Source organism: Anomaloglossus baeobatrachus, chromosome 4, assembly GCF_048569485.1.
Source record: "Anomaloglossus baeobatrachus isolate aAnoBae1 chromosome 4, aAnoBae1.hap1, whole genome shotgun sequence".
Taxonomy (NCBI): Eukaryota; Metazoa; Chordata; class Amphibia; order Anura; family Aromobatidae; genus Anomaloglossus; species Anomaloglossus baeobatrachus.
This window is the reverse complement of record NC_134356.1, coordinates 19827477-19845629: the sequence shown is the minus strand read 5'-3', so window position 1 is coordinate 19845629 and position 18153 is coordinate 19827477. Positions and strand designations below refer to the sequence as shown.

The window sequence follows — 18153 nt, the reverse complement described above, 5'->3', positions numbered from 1 at the left end:
TTATCATGTATCTCTGTATACAGGGAGCTCCCCCTAGTGGTGACTGCAGACAGGATCTTATCATGTATTTCTGTATACAGGGAGTTCCCCCTAGTGGTGGCTGCAGACAGGATCTTATCATGTATCTCTGTATACAGGGAGCTCCCCCTAGTGGTGGCTGCAGACAGGATCTTATCATGTGTCTCTGTATACAGGGAGCTCCCCCTAGTGGTGACTGCAGACAGGATCATATCATATATCTCTGTATACAGGGAGCTCCCCCTAGTGGTGGCTGCAGACAGGATCTTATCATGTGTCTCTGTATACAGGGAGCTGCCCCTAGTGGTGGCTGCAGACAGGATCTTATCATGTATCTCTGTATACAGGGAGCTCCCCCTAGTGGTGGCTGCAGACAGGATCTTATCATGTATCTCTGTATACAGGGAGCTCCCCCTAGTGGTGGCTGCAGACAGGATCTTATCATGTATCTCTGTATACAGGGAGATCCCCCCTAGTGGTGGCTGCAGACAGGATCTTATCATGTATCTCTGTATACAGGGAGCTCCCCCTAGTGGTGACTGCAGACAGGATCTTATCATGTATCTCTGTATACAGGGAGCTCCCCCTAGTGGTGACTGCAGACAGGATCTTATCATGTATCTGTGTATACAGGGAGCTCCCCCTAGTGGTGGCTGCAGACAGGATCTTATCATGTATCTCTGTATACAGGGAGCTCCCCCTAGTGGTGACTGCAGACAGGATCTTATCATGTGTCTCTGTATACAGGGAGCTCCCCCTAGTGGTGACTGCAGACAGGATCTTATCATGTATCTCTGTATACAGGGAGCTCCCCCTAGTGGTGGCTGCAGACAGGATCTTATCATGTATCTCTGTATACAGGGAGATCCCCCTAGTGGTGGCTGCAGACAGGATCTTATCATGTATCTCTGTATACAGGGAGCTCCCCCTAGTGGTGACTGCAGACAGGATCTTATCATGTATCTCTGTATACAGGGAGCTCCCCCTAGTGGTGACTGCAGACAGGATCTTATCATGTATCTCTGTATACAGGGAGCTCCCCCTAGTGGTGGCTGCAGACAGGATCTTATCATGTATCTCTGTATACAGGGAGCTCCCCCTAGTGGTGGCTGCAGACAGGATCTTATCATGTATTTCTGTATACAGGGAGCTCCCCCTAGTGGTGGCTGCAGATAGGATCTCATCATGTATCTCTGTATACAGTGAGCTCCCCCTAGTGGTGGCTGCAGACAGGATCTTATCATGTATCTCTGTATACAGGGAGCTCCCCCTAGTGGTGGCTGCAGAAGATATAACTGATTTACTTCTATAACTGGAGCTTTGTGTCAGTCCTTTCCAGTAGAAGTACATAGGAATGTTGTATTTATCGTCTCAGGTACCGGCTATGGGCAGACTCCTGTGCTGAGATGTTTGGCGGTTTGGACATTTGCGCAGTGAAGGCCGTACACAGCAAAGATGACAAAGATTATATTATTGAGGTGAGTAAAGGCCAGGTCAAAAGAAACAAGCCCTCCATTCACAGGTTAATGGAGGTGACAGAATCAAGATAATATTGCCACGTAGTCCACATAATCTAGCCAAATAATTTCTAAACAATTTGTTGTACCCCCCCTTTATATAACACAGATAACGCTGCCATATAGTGTATACAATCCGAAGTACATCACTATCTACTTCCAGATAATACCTCTTAAAATTTGCATTCATAATACTGCCTGATATCGCATAATACCGCCATAGTCTGCAAAATAATAAAAGGCGTTTTGATTTTATTCCCTTTAGTTCATCAGACAAGGTATACACATTGTTTTTTTCCTTCCCAGCACATCATGGCCATATACATATTCTAATAAATTATATGGCCCCGCCCCTCATTCTATGGCTTTTTATAACTCCACCCCTCATTCTATGGTTTTTTATAACTTCGCCCCTCATTCTATGGTTTTTTATAACTTCGCCCCTCATTCTATGGTTTTTTATAACTTCGCCCCTCATTCTATAGTTTTTTATAACTTCGCCCCTCATTCTATGGTTTTTTATAACTTCGCCCCTCATTCTATAGTTTTTTATAACTTCGCCCCTCATTCTATGGTTTTTTATAACTCCGCCCCTCATTATATCAATTTGTTTTTATAGCTTTGCCCCTTCATTCTATGGTTTTTTATAACTCCGCCCCTCATTATATCGATTTGTTTTTATAGCTTTGCCCCTTCATTCTATGGCTTTTTATAACTCCACCCCTCATTCTATGGTTTTTTATAACTTCGCCCCTCATTCTATGGTTTTTTATAACTTCGCCCCTCATTCTATGGTTTTTTATAACTCCACCCCTCATTCTATGGTTTTTTATAACTCCACCCCTCATTCTATGGTTTTTTATAACTCCACCCCTCATTCTATGGTTTTTTATAACTCCACCCCTCATTCTATGTTTTTTTATAACTCCGCCCCTCACTATATCGATTTGTTTTTTATAGCTTTGCCCCTTCATTCTATTCCTTATTATAGCTCCGCCACTTATTCCATCTTTTTATAGCCTCGGTCTTCATTCTATGGATGTTTATAGCCCTGCCCCCATTCTATGGATTTTTATAGCTCCGCCCCTCAGTTTGTATTTTTATTATAGCTCCGCCCCTCATTCTATGGCTGTTTATAGCCCCACCCCTAAGTCTATGGCTGTTTATAGCTCCGCCCCTCATTTTTTGGCTTTTTAGCACCCCACCCCTCATTATGTTTTTTATAGCTCCGCCTCTCATATTTTTGGCTTTATATTGCCCCGCCCCTCATTTTATTTTTTATTATAGCTCCACCCCTCATTTTATGGCTTCTTATATCATTCTCCGCCAATCTCCCAGAGACAGATCTGTTTCCTTCCTCTTGTGCTGGTGTCACTTGAGGACAGCGGCGGTGCGGTGACTATTTTTGGTCTCGGGCTCCTCGGGAGGAATGCTGATGACCGCTCCAGATGCTCCCGTAGATGCTGGGTCACGGTGTCGTCGTCGTGGTGTGCAGTTAATGAGCCGCCTGCATCACTCACTTCTTTCAACACTTTCCTAGTACTAATTCCTATTGAAAAATCTGCTTTATTTTTCATAAAACAGCGCCCGCTCGTTCCTGTGGCCATGTCTGGTACTGCAGCTCACTTTCATTCCTGTGATTAGGCCAGACTTGTTGGAACCTTTTTTCGCAGAGGATCTATAGGGTGAACCTGCCATTTTTCCGTCTCCAGGTGATGGACAGCTCGATGCCGCTGATCGGAGAACACGTGGAGGAAGACCGGCAGCTCGTGGCCGATCTGGTGGTGGCTAAAATGACGGAGCACGTCCAGATGAAGTCTCCGGCAGCCCCGCTCCAAAGAAATCAGGTGTGTCCACCTGACAACCCTGCACGCCAGAAATCACAACAGAGGTTGTCAGTTGTCAGGGAATGAGATATCCAAGAATGGTTTTCACGGATTTAAAGGGGCGGTGTATTAAAGAAACTGCCCCCATATTCAGCAGTGCCAACACACTGTGTGTATACCTCATTTTCAGTGCCAGTCTGGCCTAGTGCCACGCCAGGCAAAGTCACTGCAGCGCCACGAGTGGGCGAGGAGCTCCCCGCAGAGGGCGAGAACCAACAGTGACCGTGAAAAACCCCATCTCTTCTCTCCCAGCCGCAACAGATGCAGCCGCAGGCGGTCAAACCCCAGATGCAGCCCCAGCCGGGGCCACCAGGAGCGGGGGGCGCCACAACGCCAGCTCAGCCAAGACCGTCCCCACAAGGTAAACGCTAACAGGTCTGCACACGCCCAAATGAAGCCCCCACTAAGGGGCCGATGCCTCCACCGGAGACCCCCTTTATCCCACCAACAAAGCAGCATCAGGAATCTGTTCTGGTGCGCTGGAGCCATCTGCTGGTCACAGTTAGTACTGCAGCGACTCTGACAGCTGAGGGCTCGCTACTATCACCGCTTAATGTGTCATATATAATGTTACAAACATGATCATTTCCATTCACTGAAAGCAAAAAACACCATAAATGAAGATCGGGAATGATTTATATTTCTACAGCGTTAACCTAAATGATATCTTTCCATAAAGGTGGAGCTCGTCCAGCGCAGGGGGCCCCCTCCTCCAGGACAGCAGCCCCCCAACAGCAAAGGCTTTCTCCGCAGGGACAGCAGCCCCCCCAGACCTCCCAGCCGAGCTCACCGCAGCCTCAGAGGTCTCCAAATTCTCCCCAGCTCCCCAGACCTGCGAGCGGTACCCCTCCAGGGCAAACGCCCACCAAATCTGCAGCTGCATCCCCCCAACAGCCAAGACCTCCAGCACAAGGGCAGGCGCAGAACCAACAGGCAGCGCCTGGAGCAGCAGCAAAGAGCCAGCCGGCACCACATCCGCACCTCAAGTGAGTCGTGTGTGACCGATAACTGCAGGGGGCAGTATTATAGTAGTTATATTCTTGTACATATAGGGCAGTATTATAGTAGTTATATTCTTGTATATAGGGGGCAGTATTATAGTAGTTATATTCTTGTACATAGGGGGCAGTATTATAGTAGTTATATTCTTGTACATAGAGGCAGTATTATAGTAGTTATATTCTTGTACATAGGGGCAGTATTATAGTAGTTATATTCTTGTATATAGGGGGCAGTATTATAGTAGTTATATTCTTGTATATAGGGGGCAGTATTATAGTAGTTATATTCTTGTACATAGGGGGCAGTATTATAGTAGTTATATTCTTGTATATAGGGGGCAGTATTATAGTAGTTATATTCTTGTATATAGGGGGCAGTATTATAGTAGTTATATTCTTGTATATAGGGGGCAGTATTATAGTAGTTATATTCTTGTATATAGGAGGCAGTATTATAGTAGTTATATTCTTGTACATATAGGGCAGTATTATAGTAGTTATATTCTTGTACATAGGGGGCAGTATTATAGTAGTTATATTCTTGTACATAGGGGGCAGTATTATAGTAGTTATATTCTTGTACATAGGGGGCAGTATTATAGTAGTTATATTCTTGTACATAGGGGGCAGTATTATAGTAGTTATATTCTTGTACATATAGGGCAGTATTATAGTAGTTATATTCTTGTACATAGGGGGCAGTATTATAGTAGTTATATTCTTGTACATAGGGGCAGTATTATAGTAGTTATATTCTTGTACATAGGGGGCAGTATTATAGCAGTTACATTCTGGTACATAGGGGGCAGTATTATAGCAGTTATATTCTTGTACATAGGAGCAGTATTATAGTAGTTATATTCTTGTATATAGGAGCAGTATTATAGTAGTTATATTCTTGTATATAGGGGGCAGTATTATAGTAGTTATATTCTTGTACATAGGGGGCAGTATTATAGTAGTTATATTCTTGTACATATAGGGCAGTATTATAGTAGTTATATTCTTGTACATAGGGGGCAGTATTATAGTAGTTATATTCTTGTACATAGGGGCAGTATTATAGTAGTTATATTCTTGTACATAGGGGGCAGTATTATAGCAGTTACATTCTGGTACATAGGGGGCAGTATTATAGCAGTTATATTCTTGTACATAGGAGCAGTATTATAGTAGTTATATTCTTGTACATAGGGGCAGTATTATAGTAGTTATATTCTTGTACATAGGGGCAGTATTATAGTAGTTATATTCTTGTACATAGGAGCAGTATTATAGCAGTTATATTCTTGTACATAGGGGCAGTATTATAGTAGTTAAATTCTTGTACATAGGAGCAGTATTATAGTAGTTATATTCTTGTACATAGGGGCAGTATTATAGTAGTTATATTCTTGTATATAGGGGCGGTATTATAGCAGTTATATTCTTGTATATAGGGGCAGTATTATAGTAGTTATATTCTTGTACATAGGGGCAGTATTATAGTAGTTATATTCTTGTACATAGGGGCAGTATTATAGTAGTTATATTCTTGTATATAGGGGCGGTATTATAGCAGTTATTCTTGTATATAGGGGCAGTATTATAGTAGTTATATTCTTGTACATAGGGGCAGTATTATAGTAGTTATATTCTTGTATATAGAGGCAGTATTATAGTAGTTATATTCTTGTACATAGAGGGCATTATTATAGTAGTTATATTCTTGTATATAGGGGCGGTATTATAGCAGTTATTCTTGTATATAGGGGCAGTATTATAGTAGTTATATTCTTGTACATAGGGGCAGTATTATAGTAGTTATATTCTTGTACATAGGGGGCAGTATTATAGTAGTTATATTCTTGTACATAGGGGCAGTATTATAGTAGTTATATTCTTGTACATAGGGGCAGTATTATAGTAGTTATATTCTTGTACATAGGGGCAGTATTATAGTAGTTATATTCTTGTACATAGGGGCAGTATTATAGTAGTTATTTTCTTGTACATAGAGGCAGTATTATAGTAGTTATATTGTTGTATATAGGGGGCAGTATTATAGTAGTTATATTCTTGTACATAGAGGCAGTATTATAGTACCGTAGTTATATTCTTGTACATAGGGGGCAGTATTATAGTAGTTATATTCTTGTACATAGGGGCAGTATTATAGTAGTTATATTCTTGTACATAGGGGGCAGTATTATAGTAGTTATATTCTTGTACATAGGGGCAGTATTATAGCAGTTATATTCTTGTACAGCGGGGCAGTATTATAGTGGTTATATTCTTGTACATAGGGGCAGTATTAAAGTAGTTATATTCTTGTACATAGGGGCAGTATGATAGTAGTTATATTCCTGTACATAGGGGCAGTATTATAGTAGTTATATTCTTGTACATAGGAGCAGTATTATAGTAGTTATATTCTTGTACATAGGGGGCAGTATTATAGTAGTTATATTCTTGTACATAGGGGCAGTATTATAGCAGTTATATTCTTGTACAGCGGGGCAGTATTATAGTGGTTATATTCTTGTACATAGGGGCAGTATTAAAGTAGTTATATTCTTGTACATAGGGGCAGTATGATAGTAGTTATATTCCTGTACATAGGGGCAGTATTATAGTAGTTATATTCTTGTACATAGGAGCAGTATTATAGTAGTTATATTCTTGTACATAGGGGGCAGTATTATAGTAGTTATATTCTTGTATATAGGAGCAGTATTATAGTAGTTATATTCTTGTACATAGGAGCAGTATTATAGTAGTTATATTCTTGTACTTAGGGGCAGTATTATAGTAGTTATATTCTTGTACATAGGGGGCAGTATTATAGTAGTTATATTCTTGTACATAGGGGCAGTATTATAGTAGTTATATTCTTGTACATAGGAGCAGTATTATAGTAGTTATATTCTTGTACATAGGGGCAGTATTATAGTAGTTATATTCTTGTACATAGGGGGCAGTATTATAGTAGTTATATTCTTGTACATAGGGGCACTATTATAGCAGTTATATTCTTGTACAGCGGGGCAGTATTATAGTGGTTATATTCTTGTACATAGGGGCAGTATTATAGTAGTTATATTCTTGTACATAGGGGCAGTATTAAAGTAGTTATATTCTTGTACATAGGGGCAGTATGATAGTAGTTATATTCCTGTACATAGGGGCAGTATTATAGTAGTTATATTCTTGTACATAGGAGCAGTATTATAGTAGTTATATTCTTGTACATAGGGGGCAGTATTATAGTAGTTATATTCTTGTATATAGGAGCAGTATTATAGTAGTTATATTCTTGTACATAGGAGCAGTATTATAGTAGTTATATTCTTGTACATAGAGGCAGTATTATAGTAGTTATATTGTTGTACATAGGGGGCAGTATTATAGTAGTTATATTCTTGTACATAGAGGCAGTATTATAGTAGTTATATTCTTGTACATAGGGGGCAGTATTATAGTAGTTATATTCTTGTACATAGAGGCAGTATTATAGTAGTTATATTCTTGTACATAGGGGGCAGTATTATAGTAGTTATATTCTTGTACATAGGAGCAGTATTATAGTAGTTATATTCTTGTACATAGGAGCAGTATTATAGTAGTTATATTCTTGTACATAGGGGGCAGTATTATAGTAGTTATATTCTTGTACATAGGGGCAGTATTATAGTAGTTATATTCTTGTACATAGGGGCAGTATTATAGTAGTTATATTCTTGTACATAGGGGCAGTATTATAGTAGTTATATTCTTGTACATAGGGGGCAGTATTATAGTAGTTATATTCTTGTACATAGGGGCAGTATTATAGCAGTTATATTCTTGTACAGCGGGGCAGTATTATAGTGGTTATATTCTTGTACATTAGGGCAGTATTATAGTAGTTATATTCTTGTACATAGGGGCAGTATTATAGTAGTTATATTCTTGTACATAGGGGCAGTATTATAGTAGTTATATTCTTGTACATAGGAGCAGTATTATAGTAGTTATATTCTTGTACATAGAGGCAGTATTATAGTAGTTATATTCTTGTACATAGGGGCAGTATTATAGTAGTTATATTCTTGTACATAGGGGGCAGTATTATAGTAGTTATATTCTTGTACATAGGGGGCAGTATTATAGTAGTTATATTCTTGTACATAGGGGCAGTATTATAGTAGTTATATTCTTGTACATAGGGGCAGTATTATAGTAGTTATATTCTTGTACATAGGGGCAGTATTATAGTAGTTATATTCTTGTACATAGGGGCAGTATTATAGCAGTTATATTCTTGTACATAGGGAGCAGTATTATAGTAGTTATATTCTTGTACATAGAGGGCAGTATTATAGTGGTTATATTCTTGTACATAGGGAGCAGTATTATAGTAGTTATATTCTTGTACATAGGAGGCAGTATTATAATAGTTATATTCTTGTACATAGGGGCAGTATTATAGTAGTTATATTCTTGTACATAGGGGCAGTATTATAGTAGTTATATTCTTGTACATAGGGGCAGTATTAAAGTAGTTATATTCTTGTACATAGGGGGCAGTATTATAGTAGTTATATTCTTGTATATAGGAGCAGTATTATAGTAGTTATATTCTTGTACATAGGAGCAGTATTATAGTAGTTATATTCTTGTACATAGGGGCAGTATTATAGTAGTTATATTCTTGTACATAGGGGGCAGTATTATAGTAGTTATATTCTTGTACATAGGGGCAGTATTATAGCAGTTATATTCTTGTACAGCGGGGCAGTATTATAGTGGTTATATTCTTGTACATAGGGGCAGTATTATAGTAGTTATATTCTTGTACATAGGGGCAGTATTATAGTAGTTATATTCTTGTACATAGGGGCAGTATTATAGTAGTTATATTCTTGTACATAGGAGCAGTATTATAGTAGTTATATTCTTGTACATAGAGGCAGTATTATAGTAGTTATATTCTTGTACATAGGGGCAGTATTATAGTAGTTATATTCTTGTACATAGGGGGCAGTATTATAGTAGTTATATTCTTGTACATAGGGGGCAGTATTATAGTAGTTATATTCTTGTACATAGGGGCAGTATTATAGTAGTTATATTCTTGTACATAGGGGCAGTATTATAGTAGTTATATTCTTGTACATAGGGGCAGTATGATAGTAGTTATATTCCTGTACATAGGGGCAGTATTATAGTAGTTATATTCTTGTACATAGGAGCAGTATTATAGTAGTTATATTCTTGTACATAGGGGGCAGTATTATAGTAGTTATATTCTTGTATATAGGAGCAGTATTATAGTAGTTATATTCTTGTACATAGGAGCAGTATTATAGTAGTTATATTCTTGTACATAGAGGCAGTATTATAGTAGTTATATTGTTGTACATAGGGGGCAGTATTATAGTAGTTATATTCTTGTACATAGAGGCAGTATTATAGTAGTTATATTCTTGTACATAGGGGGCAGTATTATAGTAGTTATATTCTTGTACATAGAGGCAGTATTATAGTAGTTATATTCTTGTACATAGGGGGCAGTATTATAGTAGTTATATTCTTGTACATAGGAGCAGTATTATAGTAGTTATATTCTTGTACATAGGAGCAGTATTATAGTAGTTATATTCTTGTACATAGGGGGCAGTATTATAGTAGTTATATTCTTGTACATAGGGGCAGTATTATAGTAGTTATATTCTTGTACATAGGGGCAGTATTATAGTAGTTATATTCTTGTACATAGGGGCAGTATTATAGTAGTTATATTCTTGTACATAGGGGGCAGTATTATAGTAGTTATATTCTTGTACATAGGGGCAGTATTATAGCAGTTATATTCTTGTACAGCGGGGCAGTATTATAGTAGTTATATTCTTGTACATAGGGGCAGTATTATAGTAGTTATATTCTTGTACATAGGGGCAGTATTATAGTAGTTATATTCTTGTACATAGGGGCAGTATTATAGTAGTTATATTCTTGTACATAGGGGCAGTATTATAGCAGTTATATTCTTGTACATAGGGAGCAGTATTATAGTAGTTATATTCTTGTACATAGAGGGCAGTATTATAGTGGTTATATTCTTGTACATAGGGAGCAGTATTATAGTAGTTATATTCTTGTACATAGGAGGCAGTATTATAATAGTTATATTCTTGTACATAGGGGCAGTATTATAGTAGTTATATTCTTGTACATAGGGGCAGTATTATAGTAGTTATATTCTTGTACATAGGGGCAGTATTAAAGTAGTTATATTCTTGTACATAGGGGGCAGTATTATAGTAGTTATATTCTTGTATATAGGAGCAGTATTATAGTAGTTATATTCTTGTACATAGGAGCAGTATTATAGTAGTTATATTCTTGTACATAGGGGCAGTATTATAGTAGTTATATTCTTGTACATAGGGGGCAGTATTATAGTAGTTATATTCTTGTACATAGGGGCAGTATTATAGCAGTTATATTCTTGTACATAGGGGGCAGTATTATAGTAGTTATATTCTTGTACATAGGGGCAGTATTATAGTAGTTATATTCTTGTACATAGGGGCAGTATTATAGTAGTTATATTCTTGTATATAGGGGGCAGTATTATAGCGGTTATATTCTTGTACATAGGGGCAGTATTATAGTAGTTATATTCTTGTACATAGGAGCAGTATTATAGTAGTTATATTCTTGTACATAGAGGCAGTATTATAGTAGATATATTCCTGTACATAGGGGCAGTATTATAGTAGTTATATTCTTGTACATAGGAGCAGTATTATAGTAGTTATATTCTTGTACATAGGGGCAGTATTATAGTAGTTATATTCTTGTACATAGGGGCAGTATTATAGTAGTTATATTCTTGTACATAGGGGCAGTATTATAGTAGTTATATTCTTGTATATAGGGGCAGTATTATAGTAGTTATATTCTTGTACATAGGGGCAGTATTATAGTAGTTATATTCTTGTACATAGGAGCAGTATTATAGTAGTTATATTCTTGTACATAGAGGCAGTATTATAGTAGATATATTCCTGTACATAGGGGCAGTATTATAGTAGTTATATTCTTGTACATAGGGGGCAGTATTATAGTAGTTATATTCTTGTATATAGGAGCAGTATTATAGTAGTTATATTCTTGTACATAGGAGCAGTATTATAGTAGTTATATTCTTGTACATAGGGGCAGTATTATAGTAGTTATATTCTTGTACATAGGGGGCAGTATTATAGTAGTTATATTCTTGTACATAGGGGCAGTATTATAGCAGTTATATTCTTGTACAGCGGGGCAGTATTATAGCGGTTATATTCTTGTACATAGGGGCAGTATTATAGTAGTTATATTCTTGTACATAGGAGCAGTATTATAGTAGTTATATTCTTGTACATAGAGGCAGTATTATAGTAGATATATTCCTGTACATAGGGGCAGTATTATAGTAGTTATATTCTTGTACATAGGAGCAGTATTATAGTAGTTATATTCTTGTACATAGGGGCAGTATTATAGTAGTTATATTCTTGTACATAGGGGCAGTATTATAGTAGTTATATTCTTGTACATAGGGGCAGTATTATAGTAGTTATATTCTTGTATATAGGGGCAGTATTATAGTAGTTATATTCTTGTACATAGGGGCAGTATTATAGTAGTTATATTCTTGTACATAGGGGCAGTATTATAGTAGTTATATTCTTGTACATAGGGGCAGTATTAAAGTAGTTATATTCTTGTACATAGGGGCAGTATTATAGTAGTTATATTCTTGTACATAGGGGTAGTATTATAGTAGTTATATTCTTGTACATAGGAGCAGTATTATAGTAGTTACATTCTTGTACATAGGAGCAGTATTATAGTAGTTATATTCTTGTATATAGGAGCAGTATTATAGTAGTTATATTCTTGTACATAGGGGCAGTATTATAGTAGTTATATTCTTGTACATAGGGGCAGTATTAAAGTAGTTATATTCTTGTACATAGGGGCAGTATTATAGTAGTTATATTCTTGTACATAGGGGCAGTATTATAGTAGTTATATTCTTGTACATAGGAGCAGTATTATAGTAGTTATATTCTTGTACATAGGAGCAGTATTATAGTAGTTATATTCTTGTATATAGGAGCAGTATTATAGTAGTTATATTCTTGTACATAGGGGCAGTATTATAGTAGTTATATTCTTGTATATAGGGGTAGTATTATAGTATTTATATTCTTGTACATAGGAGCAGTATTATTGTAGTTCTATTTGTGTACATAGGAGCAGCATTATAGTAGTTATATTCGTATATATGGGGGCAGTATTATTACACATGGTGGCAGTATTATAGTAGCTATATTACTTGGTCTTTACATTTCTATTTGCAGTAAGTCGCAGTCACTGACCAATAACTTCAATATCTCGGACCCGTCCCAGCGCAGTTCTGGAAATGAGGATGAAGCAAAAGCGGAAACTATTCGGAACCTGAGAAAATCCTTTGCGAGCCTGTTCTCCGACTAATAATAATACATATCAGTCTCTTCTGTTGAGCTTTGCTCTTCTTAAAGCCACCCAAATCCATGAATCTGCTGGATCACACTGTCGCATCCAATCCTGAGCTACCAGCACCAGGAGACCATCGTAAAGACTTCTGAATGGACCATTTCCCAAACCACCAACTACATCTCTCGTTTTGGCCATTTTTCTGTCAACCCTCAAAGTCATGAATGTGTGTACGTAGTTGGAGTCAAAGCCTGAAACATAGTAAAGATCCCTAAACTTGGTGGAGTCATGTCCAGCTTCCTGACCTTCCGGATCGCTCCCGTGGTGTCCCCTACATAGTTTACCCAGCATGAGTATGTGTTCTGATATCTCGTACCTGTGGTGCTCAACCCTCATCCTCAGGAACCCAAAACCGATCAAGAACATGGAATATTCTGGAGAGACAGACATTTAGCTTCAGACTAAGACGTTCTAGAACACGTTGCCCATCTTACCATGGACCTTTACTACAATAAAGTCCAGAAAACCTTCTCATTCAACTTCTCTACGCAACTTTGTATCTCTATGTAGTCCAAATATTAAGTGAAGCTGACCCTCACCCTCTCTTACCAATGCCCGAGACTCGATCCTGTCTATGCTGCCATTGTCTGAGGTGATCAGGCATATCAAACTCTGCTGCGCGGCGCAGTTAGAGTCATTGCAATCCATGGTGACACCGTCAACCTACACCAAACCCATCAACCACCGAGCAAGACCCTAACTCTCAATAACTTATGCAAAAACTTGAAGCCATTCCAGTCATTGCGACTTTTCTTTCTGTTCACTAAAAAGTCTTCCCACCCGAAATGTCCAGAAAGGTACAGTATAGCTTCTGGTGGTTGTTCTTGAGTGAATCCTTTAATTCCATAAAAGTTACGTCTTCCTAGTCCAAAAACATGAGTTAGGTGTGTTAAAGACCCATGGAGATATTATTGGCCCGAGTTATTCCCCCCAAATCAATCTGTGGGGCTATCACTGTCCAGAACAAGAAGTATTGCAATTGGAATCTTGAGGAACAGTAATGGGTTGGGGGCGAGTTTGACCCCATTACTGTACCCTAGACATTGTCCTTACAATAATTTAGGGAATACAAATTCAAGATCAGATTGTTTTGCCAAGAAATCACAAATATAAATAACATCATAAAGTGTGAATTGAATAGAAACAAGAAATTTGTCAGTTTACTCAAGTTAACAATTTATGCTTCCATAGTTTAGACCTTAAAATACCCCTGCAGCATTTGTTTTTATTATTTTACTAGTGGATTGATATCACTAATGTAAGTTCCCTAGTCCAAAAACATGAGTTAGGTGTGTTAACGACCTATGGAGAAATTATTGGCCCGAGTTATTTCCCCCCAAATCAATCTGTGTGGCTATCACTGTCCAGAACAAGAAGTGTTGCAGTTGGAATCTTGAGGAACAGTAATGGGTTGGGGGCGAGTTTGACCCCATTACTGTACCCTAGACATTGTCCTTACAGTAATTTAGGGAATACCAATTCAAGATCAGATTCATTGTTTTGCCAAGAAAACACAAATATAAATAACATCTTAAAGTGTGATTTGAATAGAAATGAGTCAGTTTAATCAAGTTAACAATTTATGTTTCCATCCTTTAGACCTTAAAACACCCCTGCAGCATTTGTTTTGATCATTTTACTAGTGGATTGATATCACTAATGTAAGTTCCCTGCCTCTGGTAATACAGTGACCAGTTGTCGTCTTCTTTTCTCTGTGCCGATGCTTTCTTCTGTAGTTAGTGACCTATTGGATCGCTTCAGTGCTGGATGAGCCTGAAGTCATTTCTCAATGCAAGTCTATTAGAGCCAGCTTGAGATGCTCCTAGACTACCTTTAAAGGGAATATGTCACCCTTTTAAAGTATTGATATGGGCATAGGTTTTTAAACATATGAAACTAGTCATACTTGTATGGCTCCTGGATTTTTTTTTCAGTAAAACTCATCTTTTATAGCTTTGATCTTCCAGGCTATGGGGTATGCGCTGCCCGGAAGACTACCTCCAGTTCTCATTATATAACATTTCTCCTCACCTTCTCTTCATTAGTGACCCTGTGACGTCAGGTGCACGTCTGGAAATCCTTAGCTTTCTGGCAGCCGTCTCTCCCCTTCACTGTTCCGTCCTCCTGTGGGCACTGTCTTTAATTTTCACAGGAGGACAGGACCATCACAGGAGACAGGACAATGCAGAGGAGAGACAGCGAGCAGAATGCCCAGGAACGGGGTTTTTGACGACTCAGGTGATATCATAGGGGTTTAAGGAAGAGAAGGGAAGGAGAAATCTTGTATAATGAAGACCATAAACTGTCTTATCTTCTGGGAAAAGCAGGCCCCATAGCCTGGAAGATCAAAGCTATAGAAGATGAATTTTACTGAACAAGCCATCATCCAGGAGGTATATAGGTATGACTAATTTCAGCTGTATACAACCAGTATACAAATAAGGGTGACAGATTCCCTTTGCGATTGTGACTAGTGATGAGCGAGCACTTTCATCCTTGGTACTCGTAACGACAGTCAGACGCTTGGACGGGCTCGACTCGTGTACTGAGGATAATGGAAGTCAATGGGGAACTTGAGCACCTTTCCAGAACTTCTGGAAAGTGCTTGAGTTCCCTATTGACTTCAATTATACTCATTACTTGAGTCGAGTTCGTCCAAGCGTCTGACTGCTCGTTACAAGTAACAAGCATGATAGTGCTCGCTCATCTCTAATTGTGACATATCTCTTACTGCCCGTCAATCAGAAGGTGGCAGATCAGGACTGAAGCAGCAGCTGGAACAGCTAAAAACAGTGGCAGGTAAGTATATTACTAGGGGAAGGGAACATAGATTAGTTTTTACTTTAGTGTGGATATGTTATCACTAAACACTGGCATGGTGCTTTAAGGTCTATATGGGTTATGTACCCCCACAAAAGCCATGGATCCGCTTGTCTATATCAACAACACACTTAAGAGATGAGTGAGCTCTGTGCAGTCTAAACATTGAGGTAAAGTACTGGGATGGGGTAAATGCGGACCCCATTACGGTACCACATCTTAAATTTGGGGACTAGTGCAAAATGAGATTGGTGACTGATTAAATAAATCAAGTCTTGTAATCTGAACCCTGGACAATGCATAAAAGTGTGAAATTTCTCAGTTACATCGGGTTACTTCATTAATGCTTCCCATCTTTTGAGTCTTCAAGTAATACAGAGACTAATAACAGAGCCATATACTGCGAGTAGTTATATAATGTTCTCAGAGATTTCACACCTTTGCATGAAGACGAACTTGCAAATTATAAAAGTGACAAACCCCATAGCAATACACAAATCAAGAAGAAAATCTGGATTCAGTGGACGCACTAAGACCTGGGTATGTGGCATCACTAGCATTGATTTTTTTCCACTTGTGGAATGTTCATTTATTGTCCTCATTCACTGAATCGCAGCATCATTTTAATTCCTTTACGAGAAGGTGGAGCCGAACAAGATAAGAGCGCCGAGAAGACGATTATTAGGTGGAGTGAAGGCGATAGAAGATGTGGCCTTGGATTCCTCACTTTTACTCCAGGATCTTCCTTGCTTTACGTTTTGTGTATTTGTGTTTATTTAATGATAGCAGAAAAAAAAAAATAAAAGTAAAAACAAAAGCTGCCTAAAATGGTTGTGTTTATTTCCACAAATTTTGAATAAATCAATAGGACAAGGGAGTAAAATTGTCTTTCTTCACTAAAGAGCCACTTCTTCCTCCTTAACATATTATGCATTTAAAAAAAAAAAATGGCTAAAATCCATCCAGAACACAATCCGCCCACAGCTTCCTCCTGCTAAGGAGAGGGAAGAGCAGAGAGAAATGCAGATGATGCAGATTACTAGTAAGTGTCGTTTTTTAATCTCACGCCAGTGTTGGATGCACAGCTACACTGGACGGTGCGGCTGTGTAATCTCTCCTTGTGTTTTGACTGACCTCAGAGCTGGATTCACAGCTGCACTGGACGATGCGGCTGTGTAATCTCTCCTTGTAAGTGTTTGACTGACCTCAGAGCTGGATTCACAGCTACACTGGACGGTGCGGCTGTGTAATCTCTCCTTGTGTTTTGACTGACCTCAGAGCTGGATTCACAGCTACACTGGACGGTGCGGCTGTGTAATCTCTCCTTGTAAGTGTTTGACTGACCTCAGAGCTGGATTCACAGCTACACTGGACGATGCGGCTGTGTAATCTCTCCTTGTGTTTGACTGACCTCAGAGCTGGATTCACAGCTACACTGGACAGTGCGGCTGTGTAATCTCTCCTTGTGTTTTGACTGACCTCAGAGCTGGATTCACAGCTACACTGGACGGTGCGGCTGTGTAATCTCTCCTTGTAAGTGTTTGACTGACCTCAGAGCTGGATTCACAGCTACACTGGACGATGCGGCTGTGTAATCTCTCCTTGTAAGTGTTTGACTGACCTCAGAGCTGGATTCACAGCTACACTGGACGGTGCGGCTGTGTAATCTCTCCTTGTGTTTTGACTGACCTCAGAGCTGGATTCACAGCTAAACTGGACGGTGCGGCTGTGTAATCTCTCCTTGTAAGTGTTTGACTGACCTCAGAGCTGGATTCACAGCTACACTGGACGGTACGGCTGTGTAATCTCTCCTTGTAAGTGTTTGACTGACCTCAGAGCTGGATTCACAGCTACACTGGACGGTGCGGCTGTGTAATCTCTCCTTGTAAGTGTTTGACTGACCTCAGAGCTGGATTCACAGCTACACTGGACGGTGCGGCTGTGTAATCTCTCCTTGTGTTTTGACTGACCTCAGAGCTGGATTCACAGCTACACCGCTGAATAGTATCCTCTGTAGAGCTGCTGGGTTTGAACACGAGATACAAGAGGTGTTTATGTCTTCTGTACAGAGAGCACACGGATACGAGCAATTCCTGCCTCTATATAAGATTTCACTAATCTCAGAGCTGGATTCACAGCTACACTGCTGAGCTGAATAACATCCTTCATGCAGCTGCTATTGTCAGGGTTAAAATGACAACGATGAGACTCAAGCGGTCCCTTGGGATCTGACTCCTGTTCCAAATCATATTGTCATGTGTGCACGTGAGATTAAATAACGGACTACGAGTCAGTTACATCTATCTCCATGACTGCCACTGAGGCAACTGGTCTTTATTGTTTAAAACTTTTCACAGC

General features: G+C 38.8%; 1 protein-coding gene across 1 annotated transcript in view; it reads left to right on the top strand.

The window, feature by feature from the left end:
- Nucleotides 1-13454, top strand: part of SYN3 (synapsin III) — a 278381-nt gene extending 264927 nt beyond the window's left edge. Inside the window, 5 exon segments of the mRNA XM_075343799.1 lie at nt 1394-1496; nt 3248-3382; nt 3674-3782; nt 4101-4407; nt 12801-13454. Coding sequence (XP_075199914.1) covers nt 1394-1496; nt 3248-3382; nt 3674-3782; nt 4101-4407; nt 12801-12933 — 787 coding nt within the window. The 3' untranslated portion in view covers nt 12934-13454.
- The last annotated feature ends 4699 nt before the right edge of the window (nt 13455-18153 follow it).